Source organism: Eschrichtius robustus, chromosome 7, assembly GCF_028021215.1.
Source record: "Eschrichtius robustus isolate mEscRob2 chromosome 7, mEscRob2.pri, whole genome shotgun sequence".
NCBI lineage: Eukaryota > Metazoa > Chordata > Mammalia > Artiodactyla > Eschrichtiidae > Eschrichtius > Eschrichtius robustus.
Window position 1 is genome coordinate 72,198,596 of NC_090830.1, and position 27,159 is coordinate 72,225,754.

At 35.3% G+C, this 27,159-nt stretch overlaps 1 protein-coding gene and 1 pseudogene across 1 annotated transcript in view; one reads left to right on the top strand and one right to left on the bottom strand.

Moving 5' to 3' along the window:
• CTNNA3 (catenin alpha 3) overlaps positions 1–27,159 on the bottom strand; it is a 1,637,417-nt gene that overhangs the window by 528,197 nt on the left and 1,082,061 nt on the right. The window contains exon 10 of the mRNA XM_068548855.1: positions 7,596–7,752. Coding sequence (XP_068404956.1) covers positions 7,596–7,752 — 157 coding nt within the window. The remainder of the gene's footprint in view (positions 1–7,595; positions 7,753–27,159) is intronic.
• LOC137767633 (transmembrane protein 33 pseudogene) overlaps positions 8,756–27,159 on the top strand; it is an 83,095-nt pseudogene continuing 64,691 nt past the window's right edge.

Below are 27,159 nucleotides of genomic sequence, written 5' to 3' on the forward strand. Positions count from 1 at the left end.
CAGAATGGGAGAAAATATTTTCAAATGAAGCAACTGACAAGTGATTATGTCTAAAATATACAAACAGTTCATGCAGCTCAATATCAAAATATAAACAACCCAATCAAAAAATAGGCAGAAGATCTAAATAGACATTTCTCTAAAGAAGACATACAGATGGCCAAAACCACATGAAAAGATGTTCAACATGACTAATTATTAGAGAAATGCAAATCAAAACTACAACAAAGTATCACCTCACACCCATCAGAACAAAAATCTACAAACCATAAATGCTGGAGAGGGTGTGGAGAAAACGGAACCCTCCTACACTGTTGGTGGGAATGTAAATTGGTACAACCATTATGGAGAACATTATGGTTTAAGGAACATGAATGTCCCTTAAAAAACTAAATATAGAACTACCATATGATCCAGCAATCCCACTCCTGGGCATATGTCCTGAGAAAACCATAATTCTAAAATATACATGCATCCCAATGTTCATTGCAGCACTATTTACAATAGCCAAGACGTGGAAGCAACATAAATGCCCATCAAGATAGGAGTGGATAAAGAAGATGTGGTACGTATATACAATGGAATATGACTCAGCCATAAAAAAGAATGAAATAATGCCATTTGTAGCAACATGGATGGACCTAGAGATTGTCATACTGAGTGAAGTCAGACAGAGAAAGACAACTATCATATGATATCACTTATACATGGAATCTAAAAAAATGGTACAAATGAACTTATTTACAAAACAGAAATAGAGTCACAGATGTAGAAAACAAACTTATGGCTACCAGGGGGAAGGGGGGAGAGATAAATTGGGAGATTGGGATTGACATATACACACTACTATATACAAAACAGATAACTTATAAGGACCTACTGTATAGCACAGGGAACTCTACTCAATACTCTGTAATGACCTATATGGGAAAAAAATCTAAAAAAGAGTTAGATATATGTACCTGTATAACCGATTCCCTTCACTGTACAGCTGAAACTAACACAACATTGTAAATCAACTACACTCCAATAAATTATTTTTTTTAATTTAAGAAGAGTAGAAGTCATAATAAAATATAGAAAATAATCTATCTGCCTCAATAATAATAGAGGCTATTTTTTCATCAGATTATGTTGATATTATCTTTAAGAATAAAGCATTACAAATAAAATCAAAGTCCCATAGGTACTCTTTTTCAGTGCCATCCAACTCCTCTTTCTCCAGAGTTATTCACTCTTTTTTTTTTTTTTTTTTCGGCTGTGTCGGGTCTTCGTTTCTGTGCGAGGGCTTTCTCCAGCTGTGGCAAGTGCGGGCCACTCCTCATCGCGGTGCGCGGGCCTCTCACTATCACGGCCTCTCTTGTTGCGGAGCACAGGCTCCAGACCCGCAGGCTCAGTAGTTGTGGCTCACGGGCTTAGTTGCTCCGTGGCATGTGGGATCTTCCCAGACCAGGGCTCGAACCCGTGTCCCCTGCATTGGCAGGCAGATTCTCAACCACTGTGCCACCAGGGAAGCCCTATTCACTCTTAAGTATTTGTTTTGTATGACTTCTATGGCTAGTCCTACTGTTCCTATTGCCTAAAACTTGCTAATAACTTAACATTGCTTTTTATTTTTTATTTATTTATTTTTAACATTGCTTTTTAAAAGCTGTCCTATTAGCATGTGAAACAAGTTTATTTGTTTTAACTACTACGTTTGCTGCTATTTATTCATTCTTCTACTGATGGGTGTTTATATTACTTTCAAGTTTTATTATTTAAAAAAATCCATAATGATCATACTTATATAAGTCTTCTTTATGAATATATGTACAAGTTCTCCAATAATATAGAAAGATATTTGTGGCAAAATAATCCAGGTCCACATATTATTGTTTTGTTCTTCAAAGAGATTATAAAAATTTACTTCCCAGAAGCAGTATATGAGAATTCTCATTTTACTATATCTTGTCTCATATTTGACATTATCATAAATTTTTACTGTCCTGACATCTGATAGTTATACACCATAGTTTTTAAGATAATTCTTCAGTTATTCTGATAAACTACAAAGTACTAACTTTTGGGATAGGTTTAACAAAGATAGCTCCTTTAAAAGGATTTTTCTTTCTCATATCTGGTTTAAATTTTAACAATGGCCTGCCAATGGTGTTAGTAATAATGGTTATCTTATAATGGGCAACTTACTATGTCCCAGACACTCTTCAAATCATTTAAAATATATTATTTTAATTTTTTTAATCATGCAAGAATATGTACTCTAAGAAGGCAGGGAGTTTTGTCTGTTCTATTGACTATTCTATTTCCAGGATTTAAAACATTCTATCACTTAATGCGTGCTCAGTAAGTATTTGTTAAATAAATGAATAAATGTGTCCGTTCATTTGGGCTACTATAACAAAATAACATAGACTGGGTAGCACAAAACAACAGAAATTTATTTCTCACTCTTCTGGAGGCTGGGAAGTCTAAAATCAAGGCACCAGAATGGTCACATGCTGGTAAAAGCCCTATTACTGCTTCACATCCAGTGCCTTTCACTGTAACCTCACAGTGGTGGAAGGGGCTAGGGAACTCTGTAGGGTCTCTTGTATGAGAACACTAATTTAATTCATGAGGACTCCACTCTCATGACCTAAGGACCTCCCAAAGGCCCCACGTTCTAATATTTTCACGTCGGATATGAATTTTGGGGAGACACATTCAGACCATAGCAAAATGATATAATTATTAGCATTTTAGAGGAGGGCATTTAATGAGTCAGAGGTTAATTTATTTCCTGAAGATCATAGATCTGGTAGGATCTGGCAGACTTGTCAATCTTAAGCATAATTAACCTACTCCTAAGAGACTCTTCTCTTTCTATGCTTTCCATAGATTCTAGAGATAAAATCTATTTTCATGTCTAATCTATAAGAGTTCTTTTAGTGGTGACATTTTAATGATAATGATATATGCTTTGTAAAAAGGTAATTCTTGGCTGCTTTTCTCCAATATACATAAAGTGTTCACAGCACAGGCTCTGGAGCCACTCTGTAAGTGGAAGTTTTTATTGCTTTGTTAAAAAATCCCCTAGGATGCTATCAAGGTCCATAAGTCTATGCCAACACAAATTTGAAAGCTCAGATACATGACTTCATATTTTCCAGTCTCGTATCTGCACGCATCTGGGTAGCAGGAGGCATGCTTCTTTCTAGGTCCAGAGGAAGACCTTTGGAGAGCATACAGGGAAGGATCACCCTGCTTTTCCTGCCTAAAAACCCTTCATCTCTAGCTGAAGTCTTTGGTTTTTCAGAATGCTCAAGAGCACCTCTTGGACTCATTAGCAGGTGTGGGGGGCCGGGGGTGGGGAGAGTGGGTATCATATGACAAAAATAAACCTTCCAGCTAATCCCTTGTCTGACCTATAAAGTGTCCACAGGATTCACCAAATTAGGATTTTAAATCATCCATATTACACTGATCAAATGCATGTGCTTGGAGTTGAAACACTGCCCAGAAATAACTAAGTACGAATGAAATTATGAGACTCACTTTGACTCTCTGTTTTTGTTAAAAGTTTCTGTCAATATATCTGACTATGGCAAATAGTATGGCTATTAATAACTTCATACACTCACTGAGACAATTTTAAGGAAATCCTTTATTAAAGATCTATCAATTTATTAGTGCTATTTATTATGTCAGTAAGATTATTGATGATTACTACAGCTCTACCTTAAAGTTCTGGTAAAAATTCTCAAATCTGACTGATTTTGACAAAGTCAAAAATGAACTTCTAATTATAGCTTTTCTGAAGATCTAATTCATAATATTCGAACAACAGTCCTGCTGTGTATTTACTGTTCATTCAAATAAGAGCATCTTGAGTGAACTTGCCTGTTAGTACATGGAATGATGCATGTTAAATTCCAGTTCATATGCCCAAACTACTCTTCAGTCATGTAAGTACAGGCACTAATTCAAAACATAATTATCAATAGAGCAATAATGGATTACTTTGGGGGAGCTTACTCAGTCACTTTTGAATGCACGCTTTCTTCCTGTTGTTCCATGACTTATGAAAAGCTGTGTGTATAATATTTCTGGAGTCTCTACAATGACTGAGCCATAGAACATCACATGAAAATATAATCACAGAGGGCTCAGAGGAAAAAACCTACAACCACAACAAGACTCTCTCCTGATTTTAGCCACTGGCATAGAATATCCTGGCTACAAGTCATCACTGAACTATTCTGATGAGGAGGAGCTTCTTTTCTTCGTAAATGCACACCTGGGTTTTTCAGCCTGAGCTAGGTTTAAGTCATCAAACTGGCTCTCACCTCAGCTTCCTATTGTTATATCTTGTATGTGTGTGTCAGTCTTATGTTTTAATTTCTTGGAGGAGGGGTGGAGAGAGTGAGGGAACACCTGCTTTATATTGGGCTTACTTTTATTTTCACTTCTAAGAGCAATTAAAGCATTATTTAGCACTCACTATCTACTTCTATAAGAATGTTTTTCAGCATCTGGAGTTAGTTTTCTGAAGTATTGATGAAGCTACCATTTAAAATTTTATACAGTTTATATTTTCCTAAAAATGTTCAGGCCTTTATATAGTGTTATCTGTTGACTTTCTGAGTCCAGTATCAATCCAGATGTACCCTCTGTTCCTGTAATACTGGCCAACTTGCTGTCCCTCAAACCCACCATGCACTTTCACATGCTTTTCTCTCTTTCAATATTCGACTTTGTGGTTCATGCCACTCAGTGTTAGATGTAGACTGAGGGGTCATCACTGTCTTGGAACTAAATATAACCTAAGCATTGCTAATAGAATGTGTCCCTCAGAGAAACATTGGGCTGATTTGATATTGAAACAAACCAAGAACTTTTGGTCCAAACCAGATTTACTCTTAAAATTATATTATGCATAATTTGAGTATTCATCTCTATTTTGGAAGCTATGTAGCAACTTGGAAGACTCTATATATAATTCATAATTGTCATCTATTCCCCTGAAAAAAAATAATCTCTTAATGTTTCTAAGTGCAGTGGAACATAGAAAAAAATTCAGGAATTTGTCAAAGACAGTCCAGTATAACAGATTAATTAAAGACTATTCCAGTATAGTATATGGCAAGTACATATACTAACCAAGAATCATTCCTTATGGAGGGTTTTTACTTATTTTTTGCTCTTTTCCTTCAGTGTTTCTATATTCTTCACACTCTCTCATTTTCTAACATACTCTAGCAAACTTATAGGCAATAAAAAGACCATCTCCCACTCATTTAACCATGTAAAAAAAATGAAATTGAAAAATGTTATTTCAATAATTCAGTTCAACCAGTATCTCCTTAACAATGCTCCCCTCAATACCCTGACACTCCAGCAGCATTAGCTGCACACATTTGAGTTCCCTGGAAGCAAACGTTGTGCCTTTTCCTTCTCTGCATCCTGCTCTACTTCCCAGCATACTGCCTGGTACATAGTTCAAAATTCACTTTGATAAACAGTCCACACCAGCTATAGAAAATAATGGAGTGCACTGTTTGTAGAGAATTTAAAAACAATAATGAAACACATTAAATATTAATCCACTTTTTATTATTAGCCTGTACTGGCAATTCCAAAAAATGTTAGTGATAAGATACTCCTCCCCACATACAGGGACTATTCCTATCCAAGTCCTCTGGTGTGCTAGGGCCAGTAAGTCTAGAATCAACTATCTTAAACATCTAGTTACATGAGATAATTAAAGGTTTTTGTGATTTAAGCAACTTTCAAATGAGTTTTCTGTTACATGCAGGCTCTTAAGTACTATGGTTTTTCACAGAAAGTAACAGACTCAGGTTAATCCAGCACTAAAAGGAAAAACATGAGCTTCTGCTCTGAGGACCCACAGAGTTGCTTAGATCCCAAGCTCCCCACAGCTCTAATCACACAAGGCCTGGCCGGTCATGGCTCCTATTCTTACACGTTCAGGAGCTTCTCCCTATTCTGCCATCAGCTTAATTATAATAAACTGCCTTTACCTTGACTAGTGTGAGTAGGTTTGCCTTGTAACCAAAAGAACCAACTAAAAATCAGAACCTGGCATATAACAACTAAATTACAAAAGACTGACCCAACATAAGATGTTGATTGGATTCACATTGCAAAGTCTATACTAAGAAGATAGCAGACAGACAGAAATATGCTTAACATAGCATTGTTTATAGTAGTTAAAATTTATCTAAATGCTCATGAAAGAACAGATAAATGAATGATTTTTTGAAGAAAATATAATAATGTGAGAAAATTCAGCCAACTATTACCTGTAAAAAGGCAATACATAATTACACAATTATTTGAAAACACACACACACACACACACACACACACACATATATATATATATATATATATATATATATATATATATATATATATATATATATATATATACTGGTTGGAAATAAACACATTTTAGTAGTTGTTATTTCTGAATAGTGGTATCAAGGGATTTTAATATTTCTCCTGTTCATTTTCTATTATTTTCAAAGTTTTAGCTCTAAAGAAATAAAACAATCTTAAAGTAGTTAATTAGCACATATTTTCTTTTCATTAGTATATTACGAAAATACACCAGGTTTCAGGATATTGTTCACAATGAGAAAGCATACATATATGAAAGTAATTAAATTGATAGGGTAGATAAAATACAATCAGGAAACTTTAAAAAAGATAAAATGATGTTAGAAACGCATAAGAAATTGCATTTTATAAAAAGAATCATCAGGTTCCAAGAAAATCTCTCTCTCAGAAAAAAAATGTAATTTATTTTAGTGAGAGGCTTGATTTTTAAGAGAATAAAAAAATTAAAAAGTATTTAGTTCTCTGCAGTTACAACAGTGTAATCAAAACCTGAGTCATGCTTCTGAGAATATGGCATTATGAGAGTAATTTCACAATCTTGTGGGATGCTACTCTAATATATGATGAGAGAGTTATCTGCATTTGACATGGAATCTCAAGCCTGTCTGTTATTGATGTAGTTAGATGTTTAGTCTTGTTTATTTTATTCTTTAGATCACCACTATTCAAATACATATAGCGGTAGTTGAAGTACATATCATATCTCAAATCAATGAAGAGTTTTCCCGTTAAGATACATTTTTTTTCCTGAGTAGAGAAAAATCTGGTTGGGAAAAAAGTGCAGGAAAGTGAAGAGATATAACTATATTAAAGGGGGTGGGGCAATGATGATTTATTTGAAAAGGCAGGAAATGCCTAAATTTTCCACATGCTATTTTCAATTATGCTTTGCCCAGGAATAGGAATTTCTTTTAGAGACAGTGTAAATTGTTGAGGTGTATGGGTTACAAGGCATGAGGCTCATTATCCTAGGGTAGATCATATGTAGCAGCACTTTGCTTCAGAAAGGCTATCATTAGAAAAAAGTCTCATAATATTTCATAAAATTAATTACATTCAGTATCATCCTATTACAATTTGTATGGAAACACAAAAGACCCCGAAGAGCCAAAGCAATCCTGAGAAAGAAAAACGGAGCTATTTCATAAAATTACAAGAGCAAATATAGAAATTAAAAGATAAAACCATACCAGATACAGCAAGGAAGTCATCAATGCTTGTAATGTCATCTACAGCTTCAGTGAGGACATGGATATGATTCTCCCACGTGCATCTGTACATTTCCATGGTTTTTTTGACCACTTGACTTTTGGGTCTTGCAGCCAAAGCAAGTGCAGCATTAATAATCTGTAAAGATGTAGAACGTTCACATAGTGATTTCTTTCAGAATAGTTACCATTGTGCCTATGACAGGTATTCTTTTTTTAAAAAAAATTAGATATACTTATGCCCTCATGTGTAACTCTTTCTTTGCTTCTGCTAATAGTTTATTTTTGGTAATAATTTAATTAATTTTAGAACTGTTTATTGAGCATCAATGCACTAAGAACTTGCAAGAGATACAATGATAATTGGTATCTGCCTGTAAAGAGCTTGCATACTACTCAATGGGAAGGGCACCATATAACTCCAGCTCAGTTCAGGATGCAATACATGCCATAATTACAAAAATGATACACGGTCTTTAGAAAGTAGAGAGATCATCTTCAGCAGAAGTTCTAAGAAAAGGTTGGGAAAAAGGTGCTGGAAAATGAAGAGGTATAACTATATTAAAGGGGGCGGGGAAATGATGATTTATTTGAAAAGCCAGGAAATGCTTACATTTAACTGGTCACTTGGATTCACATTGCACAACTATGTGGTGAATGCCCATTATATGCAAATCACGGGAATAAAAGCTTTGACTTCCTTGAGGACTTGAAAATTTTTACCAGTAGATATTCCTTGTTAATTAATTCATTCATTTGTGCATTCACTCATCATTCAGTATTTCAAATATATTCTTTTTTTTTTTTTTAATGTATCAAGCACTGTTCTTGGTTTTAGGGATATGGCAGTGAACAAGACACAAGCAAAAATCATTTTCTTCATGGAGCTTATATTCCAGTTAGGGGAGGCAGGCAAATAGCAAGTTAAATAAGTAAAATATATGGTCCCTTCGATGGTTGTAAGAAATAAGGAGAAAAACAGAACAGAGAAGGGGGATAAGGGGCGGAATGGTGGTGAGGGTAGGAAGTTTGCAGTTTTAGCAAGGCCTCACACTGAAGTGGACAGCATGGGTGAGAAAGTATTGTGGAACAGAGAAGTAGCAATATTCAAAAAGTGAGAAAGCAGGCTAAATGCTACGAGAATGGCGAGCAGGCTCACCTACACCCTGGGTATGCATAAGGAGTCCTTGACCGCCTTGACCGTCTTGCTCAGGACTGTGACCTTATTTGGAAGGTACTGGAGCGTCATTTAAACTTTTGAGTGATTTGCTCAGAACCACACTTTAGAAAATTTCATTTGGCAAATGAGGCTACTGTAATAGGTTACAGGAATAAGAAAGAGCTTGGACTGCAGTGGTGGACGTACCGAAAAAGTTTTGACAGGACTTTCAATAATTTAAAGGAGGATGTGGACAGATTATTGCCAAAAATATCATGCAGACATTAACACATCTGTGGAAAACAATGCTTAAAGCCATGGAAATATATCCACCAAAGTGTAGTTAACAGCAGATTACAAAACACATCAAGCTTCATAGAATGCTGCTTCTAGCAAATATGCTAGAACTAAAAGTTAGATGAATCCATGCAACAAATAACAATGTTTCTCTCAGAGTGGTGGAATTTCCAGTGCTTTTTATTTGATTTTGTGTGTGTAACTGCATTTTTCAGATTTTCTACAGTGAATATGTTTTAGTCGTATACTCAGAATAAATGAAGCTATTCTCTAAAGGAAGTGATTACTAAGGTTTTTCCATGATTAATGAAGATAATGATTATAGTATTGATAGAAAATGAGAGATCAGAGAGTTTAAAAGTCAGTCAGGGTTGTAGAAGCAGATGTGTGAAACTGTTTTGGAGGACACTGCTGATGAAGGGTATTAGATGTCAACTTTCCTAATACAGAGGTTGACTCTGAAGTGACTCTCGTCTCTCCCTACAAATTACATAGTGGCCAATCACAGATGTGAAATTGGAGTTCATAAAAAAGTTGTCATTCATTTACTCATTTATTTGTTGATGCGTTGAAACAAATTAGTGCCATCAGATTCTACATGGAATACTAAAGACATCACAGTGAAGAAGATTCCATCATAATTTCTAAAACAGCCCATAATCTAGAAGGGGAATAAGCCAAAAGCCAGGCAACTGCAACATACCAGTGATTCTCAAACTTTAGCCTCTATCAGAATCCCCTTGGATGGCTTGTTAAAACGGATTCTTGAGCCGTGCTCTGGAGTTTCTGATTCAGTTAATGTGCTTTGGAGCCTGAGACTTTGCATGTCTAACAAATTCCCAGGTGACAGTGATGCTACTGGTCTGGGGCTCCCAGTTTGAGAACGACGGCAATATGTAAGTGCTATAATGTAGGGCTTATTGTAAAGGCAAGCAGAAGGTGCCTTACAACACATGGGAGCGGTATTCAGCTCCATACAGAAAGATGTTTCAAAGGACTAAAATCTGAGAAATAAATGGAAATTAGTATAAGGTGATACCCATTTAGGAAGAGGCAATAACATGTGCAGTGATGACCTAGAAGCAAGGTAGAGTCTAAACCTCACCTCCTGAGGGAGAGGAGATAGTAATAAAGTTGTAAGGAAATCAAAGAAGGCAATGGAAAAAGGGAGGAAAGAACTCACCTTTGTGTTCCAATATAAAGTACCAGTATGTATGAGGAAAGGATACAGTGGAAGTGATAAAGATGAGAGAAGGAATCATTGGGGAGGTAGAAAAGTAAGGTATTGAAGAGTCAAGATGAGGAAGAAAATCTTTTCAAAGGGTCAAATGCCATAGAAATGTCAAGAATAATGAAGACTAAAAATGGCTTTTGAATTTGGAAAACAGGAATAATTGGTGTAGCAGAATATTGGATACAAAATTCAGATTTCACCAAAATATAATGGCAACAATAAAAGTAATGTTTTTCTACTCAGTAACCTAAAGGCTGCACCTTACATACATGACTTTCAACAAATTATTGGACGTACAGAAGGAGAGAAATTAGTTGCTTGAAAATATTATGTTGATATTCTCATTTCTTTTTTATGAAAGAGGAACACATTGAATTTTAAGGAAACACACACTACCTTTAGAAATAACAACTCTGCAGTATTCCTGGACTTTAGTTTTAGAGTTTTATTAACCTATTGACTTACAGCGTATGTTTGTGTACACTGCAGAGGCTCTGGTCTCTGGTGTTTCATTGCCCTGAAGTTGAACAACTGTACACATGTGGTTGTGTACAGTTATGCCTTCACACTCTGTGCATAGTTTTAAAGTACTTGTGCAGATCCCTCAGTGGGGATATGGAATCATGAATATAAGGCAGGCTATATTTTGTAAGAAAACTTCCAGTTCTGCAGCTGATCCAATTTACTGATTCAACACTGCACACTATAAGAAAATTTATCCTACCTGACTCTCCTGATATTTAGCTTAAATCTAAAAGCAGACAAAACTCAGAAGATGTGCAAACCCTCTTTAAGGCAGAAGAAATCTTCATCCCAGAGTCATACTCCTAACATTCTAGCTACATATCTAGAGGTGGGGGGAACTATTCTTAAATCCTCTTCATGTGTAACTAAAGATGACTTAAATCTGAAGTGAATGATGTTGCTTTCTGAAGCATCGTTCTTTAGATTATGGTTGAGGTGTGTACATGTCAGAATCACCCTTGACCCTGAGAATCAGCTAATTAGTTCACCTTTGAAATAGTATCTTTAACTTTAGGAACTTACTATATCTTAATAGGACTACTTTAGTAGTCTTCCAAATAATTTCCTAATTCCAGACCCTATTGGCTCCAGGCCATTCTCCTTGCTACAAACACATGTATTTTTCAAATGCACAAGGGATCCTGTCCCACCCTGCCTGGTAACCTTTGATAGAATCCTAGTTGACTAAAGATAAAATCCAAATTCCTTTTCACCAATTCACAGTCTAAAAGCCTCCACAGGCTAGCCCTTACCTCCATTTTCAGTCTGCTGTAATAATCTCCCTCATTTTAGCCTACGTTCCAGCCATACTGTCTTCAGCTCCATTTTCTGACCACATCATGTATCTTCACACCTCCATGACTTTGTTCTTACAACTGAATCTGCTTCAACACCATTGCTCCATCCCTTTCCTGCTCTGGTCCTTCTGAGGAAACATTTCTTTAACAAACCTGTTGAAATGTCATTTCATACTGTGAAACCTGTCTCTTTCCCTATACCCAGGAACCTGAATTGTCTTTGGTGTTTCTAAAGTACTTTGTCCATATAACTAAATAGTAGTTATCATATTGCATGATTGTTTATACACATCTTCTCCATATGAGCCTCTTTATAGGAGGGACTGTGTTTTGTTCATCTTTGCTTCTATACTAAGCATGTTAATCATAGTTATCGCCATATTCATAAACCGTCCCTAAAATACATTTTTCTACTCCTAGCCCACTCTTAGAGGATAGCCATAGGGAGCCAAGTTTGGTATCACATTTTTCCCTCTTCAAAACTGCTGAGATCATAGGCTGGCACCCACTTCAAGGACATCCAATCTGTAGGCTGACCAGTGATTGGTCATGGGCATGATGTAAAAGGTTGAGCTGGTCAAAGCTCTCTTGAAAATTTGAACTAGAACTTACAGAGAAACAGTTAGTTAGCAATGGAAATGAAAGATGAAAAAAAAAAAAAAATATATATATATATAGAAGCCATCTAGTAAAATCAGAACCAGAGGGGCTGATGGGGTTAAGGCCATGAGGAAGTAGAACAAACCAAAGTTGAAAGGAAAAAGAAACTATGAGTTTGAAGTTATTATGTAAAGAAAAGAATGAGCATAGAGTAAAATAAGCCAGTGGATTGAAAGAAAAATGGAGAAAATATGTAAAGAGAGTCAAAAGCACCAACAGAGAGAAAATACTCAGAATAAAAAAGAGCTGGGAGTTGACTCTTCTTGAGAGCATCCTATTTGGGGTTAAAAGTCCACAGAAAAAATAACAATAGCAATAATAATAAATACTAATACTTAAAGCCCCTGCTCTGTGCCAAACACTGTTCCAAGCACTTTCTCTATACTAACCCACCTAATTTTTACAACTCAGTGAGGTATTACCATCCCCATTTTTCAGGCAAGACCATCCAGTTATTAAGTGGAAAAGCCATGACTCTGACCCAAGTTCATTCTCACTGCCACATCTTAGTGTCTCCCGTATTATTTCTACAATAATTTAGGACACCGAGAGTGAGTCTATGATCCTGAGAACCAAAGGGGCCTCACTGAAGAAAACATTACAATGCCTGGTGTGGGGAAAAAAAAATGGTGTGTGTGCGCGTGCTAAAATGCATATAACATAAATTTGACCATTTTACCCATTTATAAGTTTAAAATTCTGTGGCATAAAATACATTTACATTATTATGCGACAATTATCACCATTCATCTCCAGAACTTTTTCATCTTCCCCAAATGAAACTGTATACCCATCAAACAAAAACTTCTTATTCTCTCCCCCCTTCAGCCATGGTAACCACCATTCTACTTTCTGTCTCTACAAATTTGACTATTGTAGGTACCTCGTAGAAGTGGAATCATACAATATTTGACATTTTGTGAGTGGCTTTTTCATGTAGAATAATGTTTTCAAGGTCCTTCTCTGCTGTAGCATGTGTCAAAATTTTATTTCTTTTTAAAGCTGAATAATATTCCACTATACGTACATATATTTTGCTCATTCATTTATCTGTTGGTGGATATTTAGGTTGTTTCCACCTTCTGGCTACTCTGAATAATGCTCCTATGAACACTGGTGTACAAATATCTCATCAAGTCCTGGCTTTCAAATGTTTCATTTATATACCACAAATGAAATTTCTGGGTCATGTGGTAATTCTAAATTCAATTTTTGAGGAAATGTCATACTGTTTTCCACAGTGGCTGCACCATTTTACAGTCCAACTAGCAATACACAAAGGTTCCAATTTCTCCACTTCAGTGTTCCAGGAACAGTTTCTAAGTAGTTCATTTGAATTAATGTTTTGAATCCAAAGAGGAAGGTCCTACCAGTCTTCCCATTTTATTGGTAAGACAATGGAGACACAAAGAGATTGGATAATTTGTGCAAAGTTATAGAGAGAACTCTAGATTGTAAGACAAGAGGCTTAAATTAGAGTTTTACTTTGCTTCAAACTGATTTTATGTACACAAAAGAGTCACATTAACTCTCCCAGGACTCGTTTTCCCAGAAGTTATAGGTAAGTCTGCAATGGGGTAGGGGGCAGTGTTTGAATTAGCTGATCCCACTCAGGTTCCTTCAGATTTGAACATGCAGATTTAATGCTATCAACTGATGTATATACTTCTCTTAAAAGATTCCTGAAAACAGTTACTTTAAAAGTGAAAGTAAGTCCATGTAATTTAATTTTCCTCAGAGATATTTCAATATTGGCATTGATATAAATAATCTTAAACATCTTAGTTAATATAACAAAAGCACTTGTGGATTAAAAAGATGAGTTATGTGTAAGTTACCTATAGGTCTGATTACCTCAGTGTCATGGCGTGTAGAGAAAATTAAAATAACTAGATATATGATACCTCAAATACATCTAAGCTAGTATGTGAGGGGAATTTATACGACATCCACTTAAACTGGTAACACTGTAATAATTTTGGAATTGTAGCAACCATGGTAATGACATCAAATTCAATGCTCTAATTTTGTGCATTCTTTTCTTAGTTGCTGAAATAGTATTCTACTACCAAATGTTTCTCACTTTCTATGTTGGTTTTTCCACATTTCCTTAGTTTTGATAACCTTTTCTTTTTGTCTTCCTTCATTTATGGGAAACATTAATTACATTTTAAAAGTAAGCCATGTGATATTTGTCATCAAGAATCTCCATAGTCACATCTTTTGTTAAATGAGAAAAGCATTTTGAGGTTGGGGAGGGGTGGTCGTGAGGAGATATAACCTGTCATGGACCCTCACAGGTTTATAAACAATTAGATTGCATTCAACTTTGGCCTAACAATGCTGCAATCTCCTTACTCCAAGAAGAGGTGATCCACGCATGATAGGATTACTCACATGAATCATCTCATGAGGCTTTAACTTGACTTTGGATACACATAAAGAAACTGAGATAACCTACTCCAGGGGTGAAAAGTAATTTTTAAAAAGGGACGGGGGCGAAGCTGATTTCTGGGAGTATGTGGCATTCTTTGAAAGTCTATATATTTCTTTTATATTTATTCTAGTATAAACTTTCCTATCTCTTAATCCATACTGCTAGAGAAAAGGAGAAAAATTCAACCTAGGACTATTTAGGCTATGGAAAATGTAATGCTCCCTAGAAGGTCTGTAAAAGGCAATTATTTACATGAAAATCAAACTACTATCATCCTGTCTTCCATACTCATTATTAAGACAGGACAACCTATTAAATGAAATAAGTAAGTGAGGGAGGAAAAGAATATCAAATGAATTATCTGGCATAACATAACAATAAGTACGTTTTATAGACAAATGAAGTTGGAATTTGGGGTATAATCCCACATTTTAATCCAGCTCCATTACTTATTAGTTTTGTGTGATTTTAGACAAATTTCCTATTCTCTGAGCCTCAGTTCCTTATCTGTAATGGTTAGAAAAAAATGCTTATTACAAAGGTTGTTGGCAGAATTTAATTAGGTTAACTAAATAAAACGACTAATACTCACCTGGCACAGAGTTAGACATTTTATGAATGTTTGCTTCAATGCAGATAGTTTGGGAAAAAACACAAAGAATACTTCAGTAATTTAAACACTATATATACAAACACACAGACACACAGAATTTACAATTTTGATAGGCTCAACAATCATTTTCATATGCTAATTATAAAAATATCCTTCAGTTAAACAAATATGAATTTAAGGAAAACTGAATCTACAGAAACAGTATACTGTTGAGATTTACCTGTAATATAAAACTAAAATAAGAGAAAATTTGCTTTAAAAAAGAAAAAAATTCTGAAAACAATATCGTAAATTACAACTCAAGGTAATGGCAAATACTTTAATTTCTAATGATGAAAAAACAGAAACAACAGAGATTTTTGGATCCAATATAATCTGCCACTTAGGTAGCTAATAAGTTTTGAATTTGGAGATAAGGAAATATCTACTATCTTCCAAATCATTGGGGTTCAAGTGGAGGAATTAAAAATAAATTTGATAACTTTGCCAAATTAATAAATTCCCTTTTTTTAAAAAAGGAATTTTATGTCAGAAACAACTACAAAGTTCCTTTTAATGCACCATCCAATTCCATATAAACATAAAGGCAAAATGCAAGCTATTCATTAATTGCCAAAATGTGTTTTGTACGAAGAAGTTGGCAAAATTTTAAATGTAAAACAGCATATATTTGCAATGTCTGAATGCTTGGGATTGGACATTCTTTCCATATATTTGGAATTTCTGAAGATTCAACTTGGTCTTATCAAAAACCGTGAAGTAAAACAAGTTCATGCAACATTAGGAGATTTAACTTTGTTAATTGTCAAAGGATATTTGCTCTTTATCTACTATGTTTCTAAAGTAAAGAAACATTAGACAGGACAAACCCCGAAAATATTTTAAGGGTGTTAAGGGAGAAAAGCCATGCACCAATACTTAGTAAAGGCTAATAGGTATATAAAACCCAGATCATGTAAAGCAATATTTTCCCTGAGCTTCCAAGGTATGTTAAGAAGATATATACATAGGGTATAGGGTATAAATTGGGTTAAAATAGTCAAGGATGATTTGGTCTCTCTCCTTTTCTCATTGCTTTTGTTCTTACTCTTCCTCCCTTTAATGGGTTCCTAGAAGATAAATTACCTTAATGTCCTTGACCTAGCATTTTGGCTTCTTGGCTACTATGTCCACGTCCACAAACCTACTCTACGGTACCATGATCTCCCAAAGGGACAACTGAGGTAGCTTTAACCCTGGTCCCAGACACTCTCTACAGATTAATATTTCCAAATTACAAATCTCACGAAGCTCCCATTTTCCTTTTTAATCTTATGATAAATGCAAAAGCACTTCACTTGGCCTAAAGCCCTGAAATATTTGACACCTGTTTATTTCCCTAGCGTCATTTACCATCAGCCCCCCTAACTTTCTACCTTTTCCTAGGTAACTCTAATTCATCTAATAGAGCTCATATCAAGAATCACTTCCTCAGGATAGCTTTATCAAATCTAGGTCAGGTTTCTTGTGATATACTCTCATAAAACAATGTCCTTTTCCTCTTGAGTGTTCATCTCACTAGGTAATGTGATGTTCATTAGAGTGAACTTTTGAATTCATTCGATAAATGTATGATCCACATCCCCCATTTTACTGAAAAGCAGGAATTTTAATGTTTTAATGTTATCTCCCCAGGGAGTGTGGAGAGCGTCAAACAGAATCCTCTTCTCATATAACCAGGGCTCCAGGCTATGGTTCTTTCTACTTGGCAGGCCTACACATTTAATAAAGCCTTTTCCCAAGTGAATAAGTCCATCCCTACAAGAAACTCTTATACTAGTACTTACAATTATATATATATATATATATATATATATATATATATATATGTATATACATTTTCCCAAAGAAGACATAACAGGGATGGTTAACAGGCACATGAAAAGATGCTCAATATTGTTAATTATTAGAGAAATGAAAATCAAAACCACAATGAGATATCACCTCACACGTGTCAATGGCTGTCACCAAAAAGACCACAGATAACAAATGCTGGAGAGGATGTGGCGAAAAGGGGACCTTTGTATGCTGTTGGTGGGAATGTAAATTGGTGTAGTCACTATGGAAAACATTATGAAGGTTCCTCAGAAAACTAAAAATAGAATTATCATATGACCCAGCAATTCCACTCCTGGTATATATTTGAAAAACATGAAAATATTTTCTCTAAAAGACACAAGCACCCAAATATTCATAGCAGCATTATTTATAACACCAAGTTATGCAAGTAACCCAAGTGTCCATCAGCAGATAAGTGACTAAAGATGTGAGATATATATATTATATAGATATACAATATTCTATTATATATATCACAGGCTATTATATATATATTATATATATCACAGAATATTACTCAGCCATAAAAAAAATAATGAAATTCTGCCATTTGCAACAACGTGGATGGATCTAGAGAATATTCCGCTTAGTGAAATAAGTCAGACAAAGACAAATATTGTATGTTATCACTTATCTGTGGAATCTAAAAAAATAAAACAAACAAATGTACATCACAAAACAGAAACAGACTTACAGATATAGAAGACAAACTAGTGGATACCAGTGGGGAGAGGAAAGAGGGGAGGGGAAAAAGAGGGATATGGGATTGAGAGATACAAATTATTATGTATAAAATAGATAAGCAACAAGGATATATTATATAGCACAGGGAAACAGCCATTATTTTGTAATAACTTTAAATGGAGTATAGTCTATAAAATATTGAATCACTTTACTGTACACTGGAAACTAATATAATACTGTAAATCAACTATAATTAAAAAAAAATAGTCAGATGCTACCAATAAAAGGGAATAATACTGAATTTTTCTCGGCTACTATTTTATAAAATTCTTCTTGAGAGAGAGAGAGAGAGAGAAATTCCCTGAGAATGAATTAGAGTTGCCTTTCTCAAATTAGAAGCGTTGTGTATAGTTTGGGCAACTCAATCTTTGTATATTTTTTCTTTAATCTGTCAAATTTGGAATATAATATCTAGCCTATAGAATTATTTAGAACTATCGATAAATAGTAAAGTACATTAGGAGTGATTTGAAAACATAAATAAACTATATAAACTTAAGGTATTATTATGCCCCCTCAAATTCCTGGTTTTTTAAGATATTAAGAGTGAGAGTTGGAGGAGAAAGTAATTTTCATTCTGGAAATGGAAGAAAAAATAATCATGTCTCCCCATCAAATAATTATAAACATTATTGTTTAAAATTTACTACTATATTGGAGAAGACTACTTCTAGGTCACAATAGACTGTAAAAGTTCTGGATGTTTATTTCACTCTCCGGGACCTGGAGTCCTTAATTGCTGAAGCATATTCACTGGTGCATGTGAAATACCACAGTGATGCACTACTTATTGTAATAATTACACATTGAAGAAGCAATGGCCTACATTCAGGAGAACTCTCTCCGTCAGTATGCTTCTCAAGTAAAACAAACAAACAATCTGAATTCTCAGCTGCAAATGAGTTGGTTGATAGGTATTACCCTAGGAAGATATAATGATACTATACACTGGAAAATAGCCCCTCTTTTTTGAATGCAGACTTGAAATTCTTAATTTTAAAGTGCTATTTATTTTGTGCTCAGCAGGCTTGAGCCATAACATGCATAGTAAAAGATAAATAAGGCTGTGGTTTTTAATTACAGACTTGAATACACTGGACTATGTATAGAACTCAGGAATAAAGTACTACTGCTTCCTGGGAGTTGGACCTACGTAAATTAGATTGAGTAGTAGTACACAGACTATGAACAGGAGGTAATTCTCTCTGGGGAAATATAGGTGACAAACCTACAATGGCTTTTAGCAGCTAGCAGGGTCTATCTGACGTGCTAATGTCATTTCATGTAATGGATTGGGAAGAACTGGATGCTCTCCATGATGCAGGCCAAGCATCATTTCTATGATGACTAAGTTTTCTTGACATAAAAGACATGTTTCCTTCCATTTTCTAGCCTCATTTGCAGCCCTCCTGTGGAGGAAAGGGAGGGAGTGGTCTACATTTCTTCATAGTCAGCTGACGCTGTAGCTGCAGTGAAAGCAAGATTCGAGGGATAATATACATGCAAAATTCACAGAATTATGACCAGTTGAATGTGAGGGATGAGAATTAAGAAGGAGTCCAGGAGGGGCTTCCCTGGTGGCGCAGTGGTTGAGAATCTGCCTGCCAATGCAGGGGACACGGGTTCGAGCCCTGGTCTGGGAGGATCCCACGTGCCGCGGAGCAACTGGGCCCGTGAGCCACAATTACTGAGCCTGTGCATCTGGAGCCTGTGCTCCGCAACAAGAGAGGCCGCGATAGTGAGAGGCCCGCGCACCGCGATGAAGAGTGGCTCCCGCTTGCCGCAACTAGAGAAAGCCCTCGCACAGAAACGAAGACCCAACACAGCCATAAATAAATAAATAAGTAAGTACGTAAGTAAGTAAGTAAGGAGTCAAGGAGAGTTCCCAAGTGTCTGGCTTGAGTTACTCAGTTAATGGTGGTTCCGGTGATGGAAATTAAAAATATGGAAGATACCACTTGGGGGAGAAAAATTTTAAGTTGCAAAAGCCCAAGGTTAAATTACAAGCAAAGCATTTTATGTGGAAAACAAGTTTTATCAAAGAAAGACTTACATAAAATTGAAAACTATGGATGGCTCATTTAGTTGAATTTAGTAGATTTTGTTTTCTTTCATAGAAATTGTTTTCACTTTTCAAATAATGTGAGGGGTTTCTTCAATTTGACAAATGGTTGTAAAAACAAGTTTGTAACACATGAGAATATGTAGCAATCAGTTCCTGGATGAAACCTGATCATTAACTTAATTCACAGAAACTAATGACGCACAACAGTAAGGAAGAATAGGACTGGGACCACAGTGACAAAGACCAGACTGCGCCTTTCTGTCAGAGGGCAGGAATGTCACTTATATTCAAGGTTCAATATTTTTGAATGCAAAGACAAAATAGATGGTAACACAGAACACAGCCCGTACAATGGTTTCATTCATTAACTTCGGAAAATCTACCACTGAAAGTAAGATTTTTCTTAGTTTATCTACCATTATGTGAGATAAACTCAAGGCAAACTTTCGTGGTCCCTTTCATTTCCCTTTAAGAATGGGGTCTTCACTACGATGTTATTAAAATCAGCAAAAAGGGTTAATAAACTCTTCAAAGCAGAAAAAAAAATGGAACACCATCTTTTCAGGTGTTTCTCTAAGATCCTTTCACTGTACTGGAAAGAGTAGAAGATGTAAGTCAGCCCTCAGTGCAAATCACAAAGCCCCCACGCCCACCACTACCAGGGCAAGGAGTAATAACCACCTTCTCAGGAAGTCACTCATAGATATTGTCTTTACATGAGATAACACACTCTTTCTTACAGATTATCCCCTATGGGGAGGACCACACCCATGGTCTTATCGATCAAGTTCCTCACTGGCTACTCTGTAGCAACACAACATTTTAATTCTTTCCCTGGGTAGACTAGGGCAGTTCAGCTCAGAGGTCAAAGCAATATCTTTTGTTAGAAAAGTTGGCAGAAGTCCCTATTCAAACACTTTCAAGGTAATGGCCTTAGCGTTGATAGGGTAATTAGCCTTATTGGACTTCGCATAGCAGCCTTGCTATTTCTGGGAAGGTGTTTCCAGAGCTTAGTTCTTATAAATCTGCTGTGTTTAGAGCTGAAATATTTAGTGACTTTGGAAGGATCGACTTTGAGCTTGAACAGCCCTTCCTGTGGCAAAGTTTAAGAATGGGGCAGGGCTTCCCTGGTGGCGCAGTGGTTGGGAATCCGCCTACCAATGCAGGGGACACGGGTTCGTGCCCCGGTCTGGGAAGATCCCACATGCCGCGGAGCGGCTAGGCCTGTGAGCCACAGCTACTGAGCCTGCGCGTCTGGAGCCTGTGCTCCGCAACGGGAGAGGCCGCGGCGGTGAGAGGCCCGCGCACCGCGATGAAGAGTGGCCCCCGCTTGCCACAACTAGAGAAAGCCCTTGAACAGCAAACGAAGACCCAACACAGCCATAAATGAATAAATAAATAAATAAACCCAAAAGTTAAAAAAAAAAAAAAAAGCACTAATGTAAAGGATTAAAATTACTTAGGTAAAGTAACTATAATAGTTCCTGGTTAATGTTTAATAAATATTTCCTTCCCTTTCTTAACTAACTCAGAAAATGGATTAACCCATTTCCATTTCATTTTAACAATCTCTCCTTCTTTTATCTCTATTTGTTAACATCACACACACCAGAAAAGAACCACTATCATCACAAATACCAATAACAAAAACAGACATTAAATCCTTACTGGTTTAAACACACACAAATGCAAACCATGATCCCTGAACTAGAATGCATGATCTGTTTGGGATGACAGAATATTATCTAGAAAACTTAAATGTGAGGTACCTGTGTAGATAAAATTTAATTCCTGTCTGTTTGTGAGTAGCATCACCAAAACAAAATGACTAGGTGGCTGGTACTTTTGGAATGGTCTCACTTGAAATACAGGTTATTTGTTGTACATGAAATTCACTTCGGTAGCTTATGGTTTAGAGGAGATCACACCAGAAAGTTAAATGGTCATTTCTGAGATCAGGAGAAACAGATACAGTGCAAGAAAGAATCACTTGACCACTGATAGAGAGAGATATGCCACAGGTATCTTATGCTTTGGACATAAAAAATAAAAATGGTTTCTGGGACAAACCCAGATCAAAAGTCATTAGTACAGAAGTTCTAAGTTGCAAAAATGAGGTTGAGCCATTTTTCACATAAATTACTGAAGGTGAGCATGAGTAGCAGTATCTTTAGGTGTATTTTACTTTTAAAGCAATTCTTAAAAAAAACAAAACAAAAAAAGCGATAGAGACAAAACTACCTCATCTAAGGTTATCTGGAATTTGGAAGAGCCAGACTTGGGTCTAGGTGGATGTTGATTGATGAACAGAGCTACATTCCAAGTACTAGTTTATAAATTGATAAGTCTGTGTTCACCTTTTATATACCTTCCAAAACTGTGTGAAATTAGAAATTATTCCCTCTCAGGCTTTATCTTTTAAAATGGATGATCCTTATATACAAATTCTTCTAATTTTCCTTAATTTTACCTGGATCTTTTCCATATCCAATTTTTTTTTAATCAAAGTATAGCAATTAGACCTACATTCCATATTTATGGCATATGCTAACCCATTCTGGGGATTTTATTCTCAAACAAATCTTAATAATTACCAACATTTTTAACCCCTTTGTTAAAAAATCAATCCAACAATTTCAGTAGAGAATCTACAGTAATGCTCAGGTTCCTCTTGTTATTATTTCCTGTCCAAATCTCATCATCATAAAGGGGTGGCTTGAATTATTTCCTTTTAAATCTAAAGCATATTTATCACAAAAGAATCTGATCTCTTTCATGTCTTCTCAATCTTCCAAAAGTGTAACTACTTCCTCAAATTTAATCACACCAATTTGGCATCTCCTTGGTGTTTTTATTCTGTACTTCTACTTCTAGATCCCTTGCAAAAATGTTAGTGTATTAGAATTCCAGTAATTTTTTTTTTTCTGTCAAGTCCTGATTAGTTGTAATTTTTTTCCCTGTATCTAAGCTACTTACATATGTTATAAAAATGTTTTTACAATGAATGTACCTCTCACTTAGTCTTCTATTAACCCATGAAAAAAATTCTAACATATCATTAGGCAAAATGTCCTTCTATAGAAGTCATCATCTTTCCTCCATAACATATGTTTCCTTCAGTATTCTGTGATTCTAAGACTTAAAAGTGATGCTGACATTGTACAAAGTCAAGACTTTTTTTTTTTTTTTTTTTTTTTTAATGGATGAACTGTTAGGTTGTAAAACACATGCTCATCCCAGGGGAGAGGATTGTTTTATTCTTTCCCTTGCTACTCAGTGGATTCTAACTTTACAACGCTTAAGAGAGGCAGATTATCAAATGGCTGCTATAGACTCATTTAAGAAACTCCTATTTCTATGTGTGAAGAGTATTTTGCAATACATATTTTAAAAATTTTATATGTGCAGACTTTGAAATAGCAATTCACTTTTAGAAATGTACTCTAATGTAATAACCAAAGATGTATATTGAAATTTAACTTAACAACACCACAGTAGTGTTTAATAAATAAATAGTACATAATAAATGACCTAAATGGAGATTGGTTAAGTAAATTGTAATACAGCTTTTTAATGAAATACTACACAGCCATGAAGAGTTACATTGCAGGACAAGATTTAATAACATGGAGAAGGGTTCAAAGCATCTTAAGTGAAAGAAAAGATTGACAATAGGAGTGTGATACAATTTGGTTTTATGTGTAGAGATATCTACCTATCACTGAATAATCTAAAAAGGATGTACACCAAAGTATTACTCTATTATTTCTGGTAGAAGAATTACAAGAAATTTTTTATTTTTAAATTTATTTTTGTTTGTTCAAAAAAAAAAACCACAAATGAATTACATTTCTTAAGGTGGGAGGAGTAAAGCTCTATTTGAGTTATTCAAAATATTTCTATTCAGCATCTCTGTTTATCTCACAAGCTCATTTCAATTATGAGAGAGAAGCTATGAGCAGCATGTAACAACATCCAATTTGCAACTATAAGAGGATTTAAAAAGTTTCTTCTCATGGTGAAATAAGGGAATCAATGAAAATTTTTGAATTATCCTTATTCAAAATTTAGCTAAACCTTTTTGAGATATGTATTTGTTCTTCAGCATTTTAATTTTATTCTATCTACTTTTGAGCTAAATGAAAAATCCATTCTATTTACCAGCTCCATCAGTAGTTTTATTTACTGCTTCAGACCTTGAAACAAATTAATGCAAAAGATTTAATGATACTTTAGAATTTACTTCACACAGAAAATTGACCCAAGGTTTCATCAGCCATAATGTCCCTTTTGGTATTAAATATTTTAATATGCTAACCATGAAAGATACAGGATGGCCAGCTTCCCAGTAAATGACCAACCTCCTAGTAAATTTCTTTCTCCTTCTTTGTACCATGTAGCTTATTAACCTATAAAATCCCTTCTCCTCTAGTATAGGCAGGAAATCTTTACTCAAGACTTGATGTTAAGCATTTTCTAATGCTTGAGAAGACCCTGTTTCAGGGGTGTGGAAAAGGATAGCTAATCATTTTAAGCAAGGTTTGAGTTGCTGAGACTGCAAACGTCACTATGGCCCATTTTCTATTTCAAGGATTTTGTGAGTATGTAATTCAAAAACCAAGCCAGAGGAGCATTTTAATATATATAAATTGGGATTGCTTTTTAGAAAAAAAATACCTATCTTATTTTTAGTAATGTATTCTAGGTTCAAACTAATAAATCTCTTGAATATTCCATACACTAAACTTATATGACCACATCATATTAGTGAATAAGCTATCATCTCAGGAAAAATGAAGTCAACACTCAGTTTCAATCTGTGGGATAATCGTGTTTGGTTTGCTTTTAATCTAAAGTCCACAGTCTAACTGATGAAAGAAATTAAAGATGATACAAATAGATGGAGAGATATACCATGTTCTTGGATTCGAGGAATCAACATTGTGAAAATGACTCTACTACCCAAAGCAATCTACAGATTCAATGCAATCCCTATCAAACTACCACTGGCATTTTTCACAGAACTAGAACAAAAAATTTCACAATTTGTATGGAGACACAAAAGACCTCAAATAGCCAAAGCAATCTTGAGAACGAAAAATGGAGCTGGAGGAATCAGGCTCCCTGACTTCAGATTATACTACAAAGCTACAGTAATCAAGACAGTATGGTACTGGCACAAAAACAGAAACATAGATCAATGGAACAGGATAGAAAGCCCAGAGATAAACCCACGCACTATACGGTCACCTTATCTTTGATAAAGGAAGCAAGCATATACAGTGGAGAAAAGACAGCCTCTTCAATAAGTGGTGCTGGGAAAACTGGACAGGTACATGTAAAAGCATGGAATTAGAACACTCCCTAACACCATACACAAAAATAAACTCAAAATGGATTAAAGACCTAAATGTAAGACCAGACAATATCAAACTCTTAGAGGAAAACATAGGCAGAACACTCTATGACATACATCACAGCAAGATCCTTTTTGACCCAGCTCCTAGAGAAATGGAGATAAAAACAAAAATAAACAAATGGGACCTAATGAAAGTTAAAAGCTTTTGCACAGCAAAGGAAACCATAAACAAGACCAAAAGACAACCCTCAGAATGGGAGAAAATATTTGCAAATGAAGCAACTGACAAAGGAATAATCTCCAAAATGTACAAGCAGCTCATGCAGCTCAATAACAAAAAAACAAACAACCCAATCCAAAAATGGGCAGAAGACCTAAATAGACATTTCTCCAAAGAAGATATACAGATTGCCAACAAACACATGAAAGAATGCTCAACATCATTAACCATTAGAGAAATGCAAATCAAAACTACAATGAGATATCATCTCACACCACTCAGAATGTCCATCAACAAAAAATCTAGAAACAATAAATGCTGGAGAGGGTGTGGAGAAAAGGGAACCCTCTTGCACTGTTGGTGGGAATGTAAATTGATACAGCCACTATGGAGAACAGTATGGAGGTTCCTTAAAAAACTAAAAATAGAACTACTATACTACCCAGCAATCCCACTACTGGTCATATACCCTGAGAAAACCATAATTCAAAAAGAGTCATGTACCAAAATGTTCATTGCAGCTCTATTTACAATAGCCAGGACATGGAAGCAACCTAAGTGTCCACCATCGGATGAATGGATAAAGAAGATGTGGCACATATATACAATGGAATATTACTCAGCCATAAAAAGAAATGAAATGGAGTTATTTGTAGTGAGGTGGATGGAGTTAGAGTCTGTCATACAGAGTGAAGTAAGTCAGAAAGAGAAAAACATACAGTATGCTAACACATATATATGGAATCTAAGGGGGAAAAAAAAAAAAAGGTCACGAAGAACCTAGTGGTAAGACGGGAATAAAGACACAGACCTACTAGAGAATGGACTTGAGGATATGGGGAGGGGGAAGGGTAAGCTGGGACAAAGTGAGAGAGTGGCATGGACATATATACACTACCAAACATAAAACAGATAGCTACTGGGAAGCAGCCGCATGGCACAGGGAGATCAGCTCGGTGCTTTGTGACCACCTAGAGGGGTGGGATAGGGAGGGTGGGAGGGAGGGAGATGCAAGAGGGAAGAGATATGGGAACATATGTATATGTATAACTGATTCACTTTGTTATAAAGCAGAAACTAACACACCATTGTAAAGCAATTATACTCCAATAAAGATGTTCAAAAAACCCCAAAAAACCAAAAAAAATAAAATAAAGTTCACAGTCTAATAAATACAAAGGTATCAGAAGAAAATTTAATAAAATATCTCAAGCTATTCTGTTAAATAATATCAACAACTTTCTTGCATTTCATGGAAAGAGAAAATATATACTGTGTACTTCTCATTATTTAAAATTTTCCAGGACCAAATAAACCAAGTTTTCTATTGCCCTTCTACTGGTTTGGGAAAAGATTTATGTAACAAGGTATTATCTTCTAGTTGGAAATCATAAAAGATGAGGGCAGTTGTTCTTATAATTAATCATATTATAGTATAGTTTCTATAATTAATCCTATAATTTCTCATAGTGACTTAACAAAATACATTTAGATATGAATTTTAAATACTGATAAAAAATATTAGAGATGAATGGGTAGGATATTTTCTTCTTTTAAG